We start from the raw sequence: 16,864 nt of genomic DNA on the forward strand, positions 1-16,864 counted from the left end.
GATTAATGAAGATGAGATGACTGATGTATCAGTGTATTGTATATTGTTGTAGAGGTTCCCTGTTAAACACTATGTAATTCTTGCTTTGGAGATGCTGATAGCTACAGCTGTAGAGGACCCTGGTGAAAACCTGGGGGCATAGTTTCAAGCCCCTAATGCCACCGAAGTGTCACTTTTTTGATGTTCCAGTGGCCTTGTGCCAATTCACATATTTATAAGGTGGCGCTAAGCCACTTAACGTGGCTTAACAGCACCTTGTAAATATGCCCCTTTTTGCAGCAGTCTGCACCGGCAAAGGGACAGGCAATGGGTGTTGCTTTGGGTGTTCCATTGCATCACCCATTGCTTTTTGATGCTGGCCCATATTTACAAAGCAGGGGCACGCCAAAAACTAAGGCCAGGTAATACCTGGTCTTAGGATGGCAATACGAGGATAAATTATTAATTTCGCCAAATTTTTTGCTCTTTCTATGAGTACTGCATTCTGCAGCACACATGAAAGAGGAAATCGCCATTATTGATTGTTTATATGCAGGAAGGTGTCCCTTTCTGCACATAAGCAATCGCCCCTGCAGCGCAGGCATTCGTGCTACGTGGCGCAAGGGTGCCTGCGCTGGCGCTGGGCAGCTTTTTCGTAAATACGGCGCTTACCTGCGTAAAAAAAAAATTGGGAACGTGCTGTTGCCAAATTTGGTGTGACACAGCGCTCTGGCATTTTTGTTGTCAATATGCACCCAGGTGTCTTGTGTGCTGGCTGGTATTATCTCAGCCAAATGTCTCAACCCCTCCCAATCAGATCCTGGTTTCTCTAATCCATTTTTAATGAGACTCCACAAACCAAACAGTATAAACCCTAATCTTTTGTCCATTTCTATTGAAGGCTATTTCTATTGAAGACCATGCTGTAAGTCAAGAGGCACAGAGTTGGGAGATCCTTATGAGAAAATAGTCAATTCCTGGAACGTTAAGCTCAAATACTCTATCTAAAATAAAGTCTTAAGTGACCCCTTGAGACTGTGGTTGTCTCTGTTCCCTGCAGCGCTATGGATAATTGGACATTCATACTCACAAGCAATCACCTACCAGAGTGCAGGTTGTTTCTTTTGGAGTCTATGATCCTTGTACATTCTTGAAACTCAAACATATTGTGTTTCTTCATTTCTAATGGGAGAGTACCAGAACTTTTCTATTAAAAACAGCTGTCCATTTAAACAAGTGATGTTGGGGATTCCAACTGGCGGGAACCTTCTGTGAGAATGGTGGATGTGTTGTGACCTCCCCTGCATGTTCAAGGCAATCACATCTTGCTCTTTCCAGATTTTATCGCTGAGACTCAGTTCAAGAGGAAGTTGTTTTGGAGCCCCAACAAATACTGTGAGGCTTGGCTAGTCACATTCATCTTGGTGTGTTGACAAGCTAAGATGGTGTTTGACGGGAGTTCAGGTGTTTTCACTTGAGTTGTTTGCCACACAACTGTTTGAGTATTATTGTCCCTTTCTTTCAGACATTGCCTGTCTAACTGACTCTTGTTGTCAGAACCTGTTAGAACCTGAGGTTCAGCTCAGTGGTCATGACTTGTTGTGACACCAAATCAAGAGTCTTTGGAAGAGGCCATCGGAGTATGATTGTTGTACCGGGACATTAGCCACTGCTTCTCAGATGTCTTGCCTTTCAATCATCATTACTTCCACAGCTATTTTATCCCCATCTTGCCTAAGTTATTTAGGTGTGGTGTAATGGATGGTTAGTTTTTTAAATTTATTTCATATTGAGGATTACTTCTTCGTGTGCCTCAATTATTAGGCATCTGACAGATTTTACTCTGTAAGGGTTTGATTTAGCCCCTCAAGAGTACATTTGTTCTAGTTGTTCTTAGAGCTGCACCAATTTGACTAAACCGTTCTGTGGGATTCATTCAAAGAAACTTTAAAGTGAGTACCCTCATTCTGGGTTAAATGTAGTAAATCCATTGTGGCAATTTGTTGGTGACATAAAGTGGGATGTGGGCCCTTGGGCTTCTATTGATATCAGTCAAATATTAAAAAATATATATATATAAAGGATGAAGATGGCTTTATAAATAATATAATTCCATCAAAGACTCCTTATAGGCTGTGTAAGATATTTTTCTCCTCAAGAAACAAATTAAATATAGGATCGGGTGAGCTATGCCTAATGTGCCTAATTCATGTGAAATACAAAGTTATGGAACCTTGGATTAGAAACAGACTGAATAAACAGAGTGTTTGGATTTTTTATGAGCATTAGGGACATGGGACAGGAGAATGGCTTGAGGGACAGCCATAGTTTCTTCAAACATAGGAGAGGGACTTGGCAGATGCCAGCTTCACAAAACATTCATATGGGGGCATTAACTGTAGTTACTTGCAGACGTGCTTCTTGAAGAGTTATTGTTAGTTCCTTCTAGAACTGAGGAAGTATAGTCACTGTAAATTCAGCATTTGTAAGCTGTAGTTACTTGTGAAAAAGGGAGCTCCTTGAAGTTGAGTGTCTTCAGTTCCTCCCAAAGCTGAAGGAGTCACGCGACTTGATGGTCTGTGAATTCTGGAAGATTTGTAGAAGAAGACCTATTTCCTAGTCCTCTACTTTGTTTACATCTTGATCTCTGGCTGGATTATATTATTGATATTATTGTTGCATGTGCTGTGTTGTTCACAAGAAACATTGATCTTATCTACCAGATATGTTAGCATGTTGGTGCTTAATACTTTGAATGAGAGGCAGAACTTGAGTGTGATGAGAATGAGAATTGAAATATAGAGGAGTTTCAGAAGTGTGGGTTTGATGTGTACACGCTTTGTTTAGTCCCTTGATCTGAGCGTGTGGCTACATGGAGGTCACTTTTTCAGCGCTTTCAGGTGTTGTCAGGGATGGCAAAAAGTCTGTCATTGCCTCTGTAGAGGTGAGACAGGACCAACACTGGATTGCCTTTCCGAAGTTAGAGTCATGGAAGTGGCTTTGTCAATAGGCACTATCAGGAAGGAACATGTTGGCTAAGTAGTTGATGAGGGTAGTGGCAGTGATGTTAAAGAAAGAGCCAACCAGGAGGTGGTGTTCCCGGAGGTCCCTTTATGAAATTGCACCTGTGGTCAGTTAGTCTCTGCCACAAAAGGATCTTATTGCTGGAGAGAGTGAAGTAATGGATCACTTAAGGGAGGACATTGCATTGTGTGATACATGTCTCATTTTTAGAGTTGTCATTAGTGAAGACCTTTTGATTTTTACCAAAGGTACATTCAATATATATTTATGTATTGAAACTTTCAGTCAGACCTTTTCACCCATTGGTCTGTGATTGTGTCATTCACATTTTTGTTCCGCCCACTACAGAATACACCATGGGGCTGTGGATCAGCCTGCTTTAGCCACTTGTTAACTTCACTGTGCCATTTCAAGAGGAGCACAACCACAAACAGACTAATTTCTTCCAGTGCCTTAGACATCATATTGTGTTCTATGATACCAAACAATAATTTTTGCAAAAACCATGACATTAGAAAGCAAGCATTTTCTAAGGCAAAAGGCTGGTGGGCAAAACCAAACCTATTGGCTTTGTGAATGCTTGTTAGGGCATAGTTTATATATTATGCTCAGTTACTATTAACTCTATTGATAATGAGGGTAGGATAGCCTTCCAGAATTGCTGTGTTAAATTGGGATAGACTTTTTTTCTCACACAGGTTTAGACGACAGAGTTAATTGTGATGTGCCTTTGTATTTAAGTGATGGAATTGACCATTATTTAAGTGGCATGAGCATTTGTGTTAGTTGAAATTGTTGGTTGGTGGATTAACAACCAAACTATTATTAAAAATCTTTGCCATTGGAACAGATTTTTTGGTAAGGTGTCATTATTGTACGTTTCCCCTTAAGTGCCTGGCTAAACTCTGCTGTCACTGTATACAAGAAAAGAGGCATCACTGATTAATGAGAAAAGAGGCATTTAAAATGTTTTTTCAAAAGTGGACTGACTTAATTAGGAAAACAATTGGAAAACACAAGCAGCTCTGGCGTAATTAGAAAAATAATCAGCTGTCATAGGAATTTCTTTTGATTGCCAATGGAGAGAGGCATACAAAGGAAGGATGCATTTGACAGAGGTATGTCTGCCAATGCCTGTTCAAGTGGTATGTAAAGATATTTAGTGACAGTCTTGCTTTGGCATTCTCTATATTTATGAAGGGTTTTGTAGCCTGCTTGCCATCGATATCTGAGCGCAGAAGATGTGTCATAGGGTATGTTTTGTGGCATCAGGGAAGATGTTAGTGTTTATTTGGTGAAGTGGGTCACAATTTGCCATTCTTCAATCAGTGCACACAATGCATGAAGGTTCAGATTTAAGCAGTGGGAAACAGTTCTCTTTTCAAGTATTTCCTGAAATGCATGCAGATGGGCTCTGCAGTTGTGCATGGGTTCAGAGCACTGAACAGTCTGGGCCCCTGGGCCCCCAGGGTTCTACCTCGCTGCTGGATGTGACTCGAGGTTTCTTAAATAATTAGATCTGCCATGTAATCTGATGTCCATTTTTGTAAGTATACTGGACTATTGGTACAGAATGCTTTGTGAATGGAGCAAAGACATGATCCTCACACCATATACAGGGAACCACTGATGCAATTTCAGTACATAACACTGAGGGCCTGATTAAGAGTTTGGCGGTCAGTGGACCGCCAAACTTACGGTGACGTGGCGGTGGTGGTCCGGCCATCGCTGCACCGGAAGTCCGACCGCTGTATTACAACTTTGGCTGTTGGACTGCCGCAACCTTCATGGAACCACATTCCCTGGCAGTGGTGCAGCGGTCAGGGGCTCACAATAATCAGGCAGTACAGCTACGTCACCGACATGCATATTACAAGTTTCCTGACCGCCAGCGATCTCATGGAGGTTCTTACCCCATAAAACAGCTGATGAACAGGAAACAAAGGGGGCCCTAAAGGGCCCCCCTTGCCCCATGCATCTTGGTGCATGCGGGGGGCACATGTTGTGCTCTCCTATGTGCATGCAAACCGTAGTTCCAGCACAGCCTGGACTTCACAGTCCATGCCGTGCTGGAAAGCATTGGGGCGGTCCAGCAGCGGTGCAGCATTAAGGCTCACATTTGAGCCTTTTTAATGACTGCTGCTAGTCCAGCCTCCCGCCTGCCAGACCATGGAAATACTCACAATATTGCAGGCGGGCTGTGGCCCTGTTTGGTGGAGTGGGAGTACAGATGTGGTGTGGCGGTCTGCTCCGACACAGCCAAGCTTGTAATCAGGCCCTTACTTGGGTTCAAGCGTAAGCCGGCAGCCTAATTCTGAAGCCTCTGTAGCCTGTGAATGAGCTTATGTGGAAGACAAGAGATGATGCTGTTTCAACAGTCTAGCCATACCGCCAGCAAAAAATCTCATCAACGCCACCCAGTGATGATGTGTGGAGGAGCCCTATTCATAAGAACGTGGGGATCCCAGCATACTCATGCCGCCCCCTCTCAACTCAAAAGTAATTAAATATTTACACTTTACGAGCCCCAAAACACTCTTAGAGTAATGAACTTGCAGCACTGTGTTTTTGAGAATGCCAGCTGTAGAAGGAGAGAGTTAATAATTTGTCTAATAATAATTCTCTCATCCAGCCGGTCCGCTCCAGTAAGATTTGCTTAATATCAATCTTTAAAATCCCGGTCAATCTACTCAGATGCTCACCATTCCCCAGTTGATAAAATGATTTCCTTTTATAAATAGTCCACATGTAAGGGTGTAATAGATAAATATTGAAATTCCGGTCAGAAACAAGGAAAAGGGGGAGATCAAGAGTTCCAGAAACTTTTCCCCTTTAAATGAGGTTAAAAATCATTCTCTAAGACATTTGAATTGGAAGTACATTTTTAATGATAGTATTGAAGAGGCAAATCCCAGACTTTGTTTTGTACTTGTCATTATTCTAATATAAATGGAGGTCATCAGCTCGATTGACAAATATGTCTTCTGGAGATGCCTGTGAGGAGCCCCCCCATATGTTGCAGCCATATTAAGCCATATGCACAAAGATTTGCACCAGAGTAAAGACAATGATGTATGTAGCATCACCAGGGTGTACCTGAACAAATATCTGTGAATTCCATTTTCCTACTAGCATCTCAGAGGCCTTTTAGCCATCTCCAAATATGCCCCTCTAAAAAGCCTTTAAAAAATATGGCAGCAGTTGTCAATCTTGGATGTTCCCTGATGCTCCAAATTTACTCAAGAGAGATGTATCCTGTGAATCAAATGTTAAACATATTAGTGGATTGAACACATCAACCTTTCGTGATAAAAACCATGTTAGGCTAAAATTACTTCAATGGAAGTATGAATACATCCATGTGAAGAGCATAAGAGTGGTGGATGCGCAGCAACTGGTCCACTCCACCACCATCCCCCACAGATGTGTGCAGAAATAAATCTGCAAACCACTGAGAAGAGGGTGAAGTTGGACTGTTCCACACCACTGCTGCCATCTCACGGTTCTAAGAGTGCTAAGTGGATCCTAGAACGCATATTTTTGACATGGAAAGGACATGTGACATGTGGGCTTAGATTACAGTGAAGGCTTGAAATTATATTAGGGAACCTCTATATTTAGGGATCTATGACATAATATCGACAGCCAGAATATCTACATACAAAAATATCGACACAAAAATATCGACATCAAAAATATCGGAGTTATATCTTCATAAAGGTAAGTACAAAAATATCGAAAAAATAATATCGTAGTACAAAAATATCGAAATTAAAAATATCGTTTTTCTAAATGTATTAATAATAATGTAAAAATAATTTAAAAATACATATAATTTTACAAATATTAAATAAAAACATTAAAACATATTAAAAAAACTTTTAACTAATACATATACATTTAAAATAAATTAAAAACTCTACATATAAATAATATATATACTTACTCCACATATTGCAACAGAAGGAAAAGCGTTGGATAGCGTAGGGGTAAAAATTACTATTCCCACTCCAGAGGGTGCAACAGTAGGGAAAGCGTTGGATAGCGTAGGGGTTTAAATTACTATTCCCATTCCAGAGGGTGCAACAGTAGGGAAAGCGTTGGTTGGCGTAGGGGTAAAAATTACTATTCCCACTCCAGAGGGTGCAACAGTAGGGAAAGCGTTGGATAGCGTAGGAGTAAAAATTACTATTCCCACTCCAGAGGGGGCAACAGTAGGGAAAGCGTTGGATAGCGTAGGGGTTTAAATTACTATTCCCACTCCAGAGGGTGCAACAGTAGGGAAAGCGTTAGATAGCGTAGGGGTAAAAATTACTATTCCCACTCCAGAGGGTGCAACAGTAGGGAAAGCGTTGGATATCATAGGGGTAAAAATTACTATTCCCACTCCAGAGGGTGCAACAGTAGGGAAAGCGTTGGATAGCGTAGAGGTAAAAATTACTATTCCCACTCCAGAGGGTGCAACAGTAGGGAAAGCGTTGGATAGCGTAGGGGTAAAAATTACTATTCCCACTCCAGAGGGTGCAACAGTAGGGAAAGCGTTGGATAGCGTAGGAGTAAAAATTACTATTCCCACTCCAGAGGGGGCAACAGTAGGGAAAGCGTTGGATAGCGTAGGGGTAAAAATTACTATTCCCACTCCAGAGAGTGCAACAGTAGGGAAAACGTTGGATAGCGTAGGGGTAAAAATGACTATTCCCACTCCAGAGGGTGCAACAGTAGGGAAAGCGTTGGATATCGTAGGGGTAAAAATTACTATTCCCACTCCAGAGGGTGCAACAGTAGGGAAAGCGTTGGATAGCGTAGGGGTAAAAATTACTATTCCCACTCCAGAAGGTGCAACAGTAGGGAAAGCGTTGGATAGCGTAGGGGTAAACATTACTATTCCCACTCCAAAGGGTGCAACAGTAGGGAAAGCGTTGGATAGCGTAGGGGTAAAAATTACTATTCCCACTCAAGAGAGTGCAACAGTAGGGAAAGCGTTGGATAGCGTAGGGGTTTAAATTACTATTCCCACTCCAGAGGGTGCAACAGTAGGGAAAGCGCTGGATAGCGTAGGGGTAAAAATTACTATTCCCACTCCTGAGGGTGCAACAGTAGGGAAAGCGTTGGATAGCGTAGGGGTAAAAATTACTATTCCCACTCCAGAGGGTGCAACAGTAGGGAAAACGTTGGATAGCGTAGGGGTAAACATTACTATTCCCACTCCAAAGGGTGCAACAGTAGAGAAAGCGTTGGATAGCGTAGGGGTAAAAATTACTATTCCCACTCCAGAGAGTGCAACAGTAGGGAAAGCGTTGGATAGCGTAGGGGTTTAAATTACTATTCCCACTCCAGAGGGTGCAACAGTAGGGAAAGCGTTGGATAGCGTAGGGGTTTAAATTACTATTCCCACTCCAGAGGGTGCAACAGTAGGGAAAGCGTTGGATAGCGTAGGGGTAAAAATTACTATTCCGACTCCAGAGGGTGCAACAGTAGGGAAAGCGTTGGATAGCGTAGGGGTAAAAATTACTATTCCCACTCCAAAGGGTGCAACAGTAGGGAAAGCGTTGGATAGCGTAGGAGTAAAAATTACTATTCCCACTCCAGAGAGTGCAACAGTAGGGAAAGCGTTGGATAGCGTAGGGGTTTAAATTACTATTCCCACTCCAGAGGGTGCAACAGTAGGGAAAGCGTTGGATAGCGTAGGGGTAAAAATTACTATTCCCACTCCAGAGGGTTCAACAGTAGGGAAAGCGTTGGATAGCGTAGGGGTAAAAATTACTATTCCCACTCCAGAGGGTGCAACAGTAGGGAAAGCGTTGGATAGTGTAGAGGTAAAAATTACTATTCCCACTTCAGAGGGTGCAACAGTAGGGAAAGCGTTGGATAGCGTAGGGGTAAAAATTACTATTCCCACTCCAGAGGGTGCAATAGTAGGGAAAGCGTTGGATAGCGTAGGGGTAAACATTACTATTGCCACTCCAAAGGGTGCAACAGTAGGGAAAGCGTTGGATAGCGTAGGGGTAAAAATTACTATTCCCACTCCAGAGAGTGCAACAGTAGGGAAAGCGTTGGATAGCGTAGGGGTTTAAATTACTATTCCCACTCCAGAGGGTGCAACAGTAGGGAAAGCGTTGGATAGCGTAGGGGTAAAAATTACTATTCCCACTCCAGAGGGTGCAACAGTAGGGAAAGCTTTGGATAGCATGGGGGTAAAAATTACTTCCCACACTACTCCCCCTTTAACACACAACACACTACACATACAAAAAAACACAATTAATATAAATTTCAATTAATCAATTAATAACAATTAATATTATTAAATTGATGTAATTATAAATGAACTAATTAACACATATTAATTACCAATTAATTAACTATAAATACCAATAAATAAATACAATCTCTTTAATTACATTTAATTATATCACACCATATTCCCCTATAAACACACAACCCACTACACATAAATAAATCACATCATTTAATCACCTAATAATTATTAATTACCAATTAATTATTAATTACCAATAACAAAAACTAAAATATATTAGCACATTAACCCTAATTAATTTAATTAAATAATTAATATTATTTAATTAACAATTAATTATTAATTAACAATAACGAAAACTTAAATATATTAGCACATTAACTCTAATTAATTTAATTAACTAATTAATATTATTTAATTACCAATTAATTAATTAACAATAACTAAAAATTAAATATATTAGCACATTAACTCTAATTAATTTAATTAACTAATTAATATTATTTAATTGCCAATTAATTATTAATTAACAATAACACAAAATTAAATATATTAGCACATTAACTCTAATATTGTAATTAGCTAATTAATATTAATTAATTACCAATTAATTATTAATTAAAAATATTTACTAAAACATATTAATTAATTATTATTAAATTACTTCCCACCCTATTTCCCTATAAACCCACAACCCGCTCTGATACTAAAACGCAAAATGTAAACAAAATTACTAATTTTCAAACATACATTACAAAACATATTTAACAAACATATAAACAACATAATAAAATACATAACACCAAACAAAATTTCGATATCAGTAAATTTCGATGTTAGTAACATACATACCTTAAAAAACGATATTCTGTCTGTCGATATTTTGCACATCGATATTCTATACCATCGAAATTAAAACATCGATATTATTGTATATCGATATTTTAATTTCAATATTTTGTCTCACTACCATATTTAGGGCACAATCAAACTGAGAAAACTTGTATTATGAATTGTATCTTATTTGTGAAACCAAAATCCCTGCTGTTTCCAAAGCATAGAGACCACCCACCATTACTAGGGTAGAGGTGCTTGTTGATCCTCATCTTGACAGTAGTCAGGATTATACCTGGATTTTGTAGAATTCTGGACATCATGATACATTTTAAAATTATTTTAACGCTGATGGATATCTGATCTGATCAAATAAATAAAAAAATAAGCTTAAGCAAGAAGGATAAGACAGAATGTGCCTCAAATCTGAAAATTGGTTAAATGTGAAAGTATGAATTTCAAAAGATTGAAACCAGAGTAGGAATAAGAGAGAGCTGTGGATGAAGTTGCAAGATGGGTCCATGTCATGAGAGTATGATGCCATTCTGCAACAACACTTAGCTAAAAGGTGGGGGAGACGACCTTTACCACACGCGAGTTTCACCGCGGTAGGTTTACAACACTGTTTTACAGCGCAAGTAGCAGGGCGCTGTAAGCTAAGGAATAGTACGATTCACTATCCAACACCTTCCCTACTGTACGTAGACTGGTGTTGGAATAGTAAATCGTACTATCCCGAAGTCCAGCGCCCTCCAGCGCAAGTCGTTGAAAGAACTTGCATTGTAAAACCTGCGTTGTAAGATACCGCGATCAACATGATCGCGTAGTATTGTCATAGATTCAAAAGGTGGACCAGCTGTCCATTTTAAACAAGCTCACACTGCCTTATTTATTTCAAGATTCACTGAGTAATCCTGGTCATTTTCCATACCTTGAAATTACCTTTAACAGGTGTCCTAGTAATTCCTGCGGTGTGAAAATAACATGAATTCTACGTTCTTGGGAATAACTTGAAATCTGTGTTTAATGATGATCCTGTCATGTTTTCTCCTGGTATTTCACATGGAGATTGTGGCTGCTTTCATCAGGCGAAATCTCTTTGTGAAACACACAGAATTTATACTTGTGCGGTACTCAATCACTTTTGTTAATAGGCTCATTGGAAATAATAGCCTCTTGTTAAGAGGGGCTATTTCAGTAATTATACATGTAATGCACTAGCTGCATGCAGTACAGCTCATAACTACTGCGCGGCATCGGATCTCCATGTTTGAGAGCTAAGCTGTCAGGGACAGGCCTAACTTTTTATGTGCAGAGTCGTCGCAGTTGTAAATATACTATTAGAAAAATTAAAATCATAGTTTATGAACACCAAAAAATAGTGATCTTAAACAAAAGTGTAAGTTTACCTTTGTGAATCAGGCCCTAGGAAGCTATACATTATCATGCCTCTACTCATGCAGGGACTTTTAGAGTTATGCCAGAAGCTGGAATCTACTCAGACTCAGTGGCTTGGCTCTCGCCCTCTAGGGTACTACTGTGCATAATAAAAAGTATTACATCTGCACCCATTTGTAGGAGCACTTTTGATGGTGAATAATGACTACTTTATGGTGAATTACCCCTGTGGTGCCCTGAAGACACAGAGAGATAGGACAACTCAAGACAGTCACTTTCTGCCAATACTTTGTACAAATTAATGCTTGGGTGTACATTTTCTGTATATAATATGTGTCTTGTTCCAGAGAAATTTGTTCACATAGAGTAAATACATATTATTATTGGCACCACCTGCAAAGAACCTCCACTCCATTATCTCACGTTGTTGACAATTGGTTGACATGTCCAAATGAAGAAGTCCCCTCTTCCCAACCTTCCCCTTTAAATTCTTCCATGAAACCCTAACCGTTTGTTGTTGGCCCAAACCTTCCATCTGACCAAGCCCCACTCCCCAACAACTAGAGGTCCTACATTAATCTTCCTTCTTTCTGTGAAACCTCCCTCTGTCTTGCTTGGTTAACCGTACAATGTATCATCATCCAGAACCAGATCTTGATCCTATCCCGTGTGTCTTCTTATACACTCCTGTGCAATAGTATTCTCTATCATTCTTCTTTTACAGTATTCCATTGCTTTGTAGCTATGTTTCCACTCTATAAGTGTCCTAAATGCAGACTTACTAATGCATTTCCCTTATCCAACTTGTCTCAGTGGTCCTTTTTCACAATGAATGTCACTGAACTGATGTTGAGAATGTATATTTGAATCTTCTTTAACATTGTCGAAGACAGTTGAAAAAAGACGGCAATGTGGGTCATCAGGGGAAGTAAAGCTCAAACATCCATGACACCTGAAGAAGGACATGAGTCTTACCACAGGTGGATTTTTCATGGGCAACTAACATTGTATTCTTTTGTCAGGGAACGGAGGTGATGCCCCTGCTGATCTCTGTGCTCCAAGACAAGACCCAGTGGGCGACCCCCTACGAGTTCAACCCTCAACACTTCCTCGATGCCAATGGCCGATTTGTGAAGAAGGATGCTTTTATGCCATTTTCCATAGGTAATGAAAGTACAAGTGTGCAGCAGCAAAGTTCTTTTTTCGCCTTCTTTTCACATTTCCACAAAAAGTACGAAAATACGTGAAGGTCGTAAAGCTCTACAAGATAGTACATTCGCAGAAAATGGGTCTTTCATTGTGCTTTTAATATTACATGATTCCTATTTTAATTAAAAATCAATTCTGCTTTTGAGAAATGTTGCTGGAAACCCTTGGACACTGCTGTGTACATGCTTTTCTTTTTCTTATGCAAGTGTGATTTTGTGTATCTTTCTCTCACAATTGGGAAAGCTACACATGAGGCAAAGCTTAGTAAGGTATACACATACATTCAAAGTACCTGAAAACCAACACTTGTGAGAAATATAGTAAAAGATACAGGAGAAAAAGCTAACAAAGGCCAATTACCAAGAACTTTGCTAAATTGTGTTCACATAATAAAACTTTGGATATTTCTAAATAGGAGGGTAACTTGTTCATAGTTATTTGGAAACCTATAGTATGCTTGTGGCAAAAATGTAATGGGGTGCATCGAGAGCGAACCAAGCCTAGACAGCTGCCTAGGTTGCTACAGGCAGAGGTATACCGTTTAATTTCTAGCTTAAACAATAAGAAGTTCCACTCTGCCAGTTAATTTGAGCCAGTCGTTTTCTGTGCTCAGCACTGGCACTTAATTGTCAACACCGGTGCTTATGACAGTCTGCCACATGATGCAGTTGTTTGCCTAATTTAGAGATGAGCACAACAACAGTAGTTAATTGATATAATATACATTACAAATTACTGTTACCAGCTGCCCTAGCCATTCCTATAGCTTTGGGGGCCTGGAAGGTCTGAACTGTCACACTTGAAGGAGTGTGATATTAGTAGTTGTGTTGGTACTGTCACTGGCAGGGCGGGTAGGGGCAATGGGTAGTACAAGCTGCAGTAACCTTCTGACGAGGGCCCTGGCACTTATTGTTTTTGCAAATTAGGTACTGCACTCAGTAAATTATTTCAGTTTTAATTATCCCATACTGAGGTCCCTGTAGTACAAGACCAACCAGCCTGAAGCCTACTAAGAGGACACGCAACTATGAACTTAGCCCGAGGGCAATAGAAAGACTTACAGTCTGTTTATTGCTTTTTAAATGTAGTTGTTCCTGCACAAATTACAGGATATAAGATAACTCTGGTGATTAATGCAGTTGCTGTAGACAGCTGAGTTTTGTCGAGACCAGTTTTCACTCACCATAAAGCAGCATAGAGGGTGTATGTGCCTGCTGCAAAGCACAACATGTAGCATGCAGATCACAGATTTGTATTTTATGTAGAAAGCCTAGTGGGTTACTGCTTTTGTCACAGAGATCCTTTCTTGCTTTCTCATTTACAGTCCTTCTAATGTAGAAGCTATGAACAGTATCAAAGAGCAACATGCAAACTGCAAGGCACAGGGTAGAACCTTATTTTGTTTTCTTCAGAACCTTTCGTTATTATAACGTTGTTAACAGTGCTTAAATTGAGCCTGGGGTTTCCGGTGCTCTGCACTGACACTTAATTGTACACAACGGCGCTTGGGAAAACTTGCCACAAGATGGCGCTGTCTGGCTAATTTAGAGATGACCACAACAACAGTTAATTATTAATTCAATATACATTAAAAATGACAATTTCCTGCTGCCCAAGCCATTTTTATAACTTTGGGGGGGGGGGAGGGGGGGGGGCAGCGGAGTGTGAAGAAGTCCGAACTGTCACACTAGTAGGAATTAGATGGTTAGTAGTTGTGTTGTTACTAGCAGGGGCAATGTGTGGTGCACGCTGCAGTAGCCTCCTTACGAGAGGCTTGGCATTTATTTTTATTTGTTTACAAATTAATAACTGGATATTAAAAAACGATCCTTCGGGTGGTAATAAATTCTTATTAGTGCAGACCATTCCAGACACAGAGTTACATTTTCAGACCTTACTTTTTTTTTTTTTCTCCAGACCAAGTACTCTTAACAAAAAATACTTAATATTATGGATGCTATGTGACTCCTACACACTTTTACCCTCATTGTCTTATATAGCATTTCCTATATGTTGCTTTATGCACATGTTTGATTCATTGTCTCAGTATAATACCTCTGTGTGATGTAAAACACTCTGACAGCCTACATTGAAATTAAAGGTGATATAAAAGAAATTAAGTGAATGTGAGAGAGGGGCTATGGAGAGGTGAGGGTCTCCTTTGGATGGTAGTAGTGATGGAATCTGTGGACGAGGAGGCCATGGGAGGGGGTGCCTACAAAGAATATCACACCAGGCACCACCAGCCCCAGAGTTGGCCCTATAAGTGATACTACAACAATGTAGGGCCTGATTCACGAAGGTAAATTTACACTTTCGTGTAGGTTTACAGACTACAAGTTGATAGTACTTTTATGACTGCAGAGACTCCCCTGTTGGGGTGTAGAACTCCACATGTAAAAAGATAGACCTGCCCTTTATTTTTATGGGTGGAGTTCTATGCCCCCTACTGCGGAGTCTCCACTGTCGTGAACTAATAACTCCTGGTTTGCGGATACAAAAAAAAGTTACTTACACAAAGTGTAAATTTACCTTTGTGAATCAGGCCATAACAGTTTCATCGTGTTCTTGCCTAGGTCATTTGAGAAAGTTTTAATAGATGTTGCAGTAATCAAATTTTCAATCTCAAATTTGGAGAGCTGAAGAGGAGAAGGGCTAATCTCCAAAATATCAGAAACATAAAAAATGTAAATCCCTGCAGATAAGGGAGCAGGTTAGACAGGTGATGGGGTACATCCAAAATACATCACTATTAAAATACTCACATTCAAAGTTATACCACTTGCATGCAGCACTTCTTTAACTACAACACTTTACCTTACTGCACAAAAAACGATTTTTTTTTCATTTTGCAGGGCGGAGAGCTTGTGTGGGTGAAAGCCTGGCCAAGATGGAGCTGTTTCTCTTCTTTGCGGGTTTACTTCAGAAGTTCACGTTCCACCCACCACCTGGAGTGACAGAGGCGGAGCTTGACCTGACCGAGGAGGTTGGCTTTACTTTGGCCCCAAAGCCTCATGGGGTCTGTGCTGTGCCTCGAGAACGAACAGTCTAGACAAGAGTGATTGCAGCAGACACGCAGTCTCTGAATAAACATTGCTTGCAGGGGGGTGGCTTCTAATTTCCATGCATATGATAAATGTGCATCTGATGCTTTGATTATAAGTAAGGCACCCAGTTTTCTGTTCTTACGGATTTTTATAGATAAATACAGACAGAAAACAAGATGTTTCCTGTCTGTATTTATTTTTAAAAGCGGAAAAATACAGAAAATTGTGCTTCATGTGAGTGACTCTCCATGCTGTCTTTCATGAATTCCAGGACAACAGCTGAGCAGATAGCATCAGAAGTTAAAAAACAGGTTGAGATTTTCATAAATACAGGCATATGTTAACATATAGTTGTAGTATAATGCTGTATTTACCTGCAGGTGTAGTGTTTTGCTTTATTTGGCTGCATAATTTGCTAAAACATGACAGGCATCCAATTAGGGGCGCATGTTTATCAGTTAAATGAATGTGGAAATATACCATTTAACGGCTCCATTTATTCTCAAAACACAAAATAAATATGGATAAATCCCAATAAGATGGCCAAAAAGTAAATATGGATAAATACAGATGGAAACGTTAAAAAAAAACGTAAAACCGGGAGCCCTAATATAAGTAAAGTTGGAATATAGCACAGTTATCACTGCATCCTCAAGTAATGATCCGAAAGATATCAGCGCTTCTGTGTTTCAAGAGTACCAGGCAAGTACAGGCTTACCCCTGAGAATGGGGAATAACTTGCAGAATCAGAGTTCTTTTGTCAATTCCATCATCTTTTTACCATTTACTGGTGTGTCTGTCTCCCACACATTCACCTTTTGAAATGTCCTGAGGTCAAGACTTTAGGCATGCAATGTTCTCCCATTACTCATAATCCCATTTCGATTGATATCTATTGTTACCAGTTAAATCTGAATAAATAAATGAACCTGAATACATTTTTGATGGGACTCTTAAGCAGTTTTACCATGTGTTTAAAGAAGAATTGGACTCCACAAAAGAACAAAAATGAAGACAGAGTGTTGCTTGACAGTATATAAATTGCCTGTTGGACCCATTAGCTGTGCCAATGCTGTTTGTCAATGATGTGCAACAATTATTTGTAAAAACGTGA

The 16,864-nt window shown here is 39.9% G+C and overlaps 1 protein-coding gene across 1 annotated transcript in view; it reads left to right on the forward strand.

Annotated features, from left to right (window-relative positions):
- Positions 1-15,886, forward strand: part of LOC144786011 (cytochrome P450 2K1-like) — a 54,564-nt gene extending 38,678 nt beyond the window's left edge. Inside the window, exons 8-9 of the mRNA XM_078664925.1 lie at positions 12,517-12,658; positions 15,559-15,886. Of these exons, the coding sequence (XP_078521051.1) occupies positions 12,517-12,658; positions 15,559-15,755 (339 nt within the window). The 3' untranslated portion in view covers positions 15,756-15,886. The remainder of the gene's footprint in view (positions 1-12,516; positions 12,659-15,558) is intronic.
- Positions 15,887-16,864: the final 978 nt, after the last annotated feature.

This window comes from Lissotriton helveticus, chromosome 10 (assembly GCF_964261635.1).
Source record: "Lissotriton helveticus chromosome 10, aLisHel1.1, whole genome shotgun sequence".
Classification (NCBI taxonomy): Eukaryota; Metazoa; Chordata; class Amphibia; order Caudata; family Salamandridae; genus Lissotriton; species Lissotriton helveticus.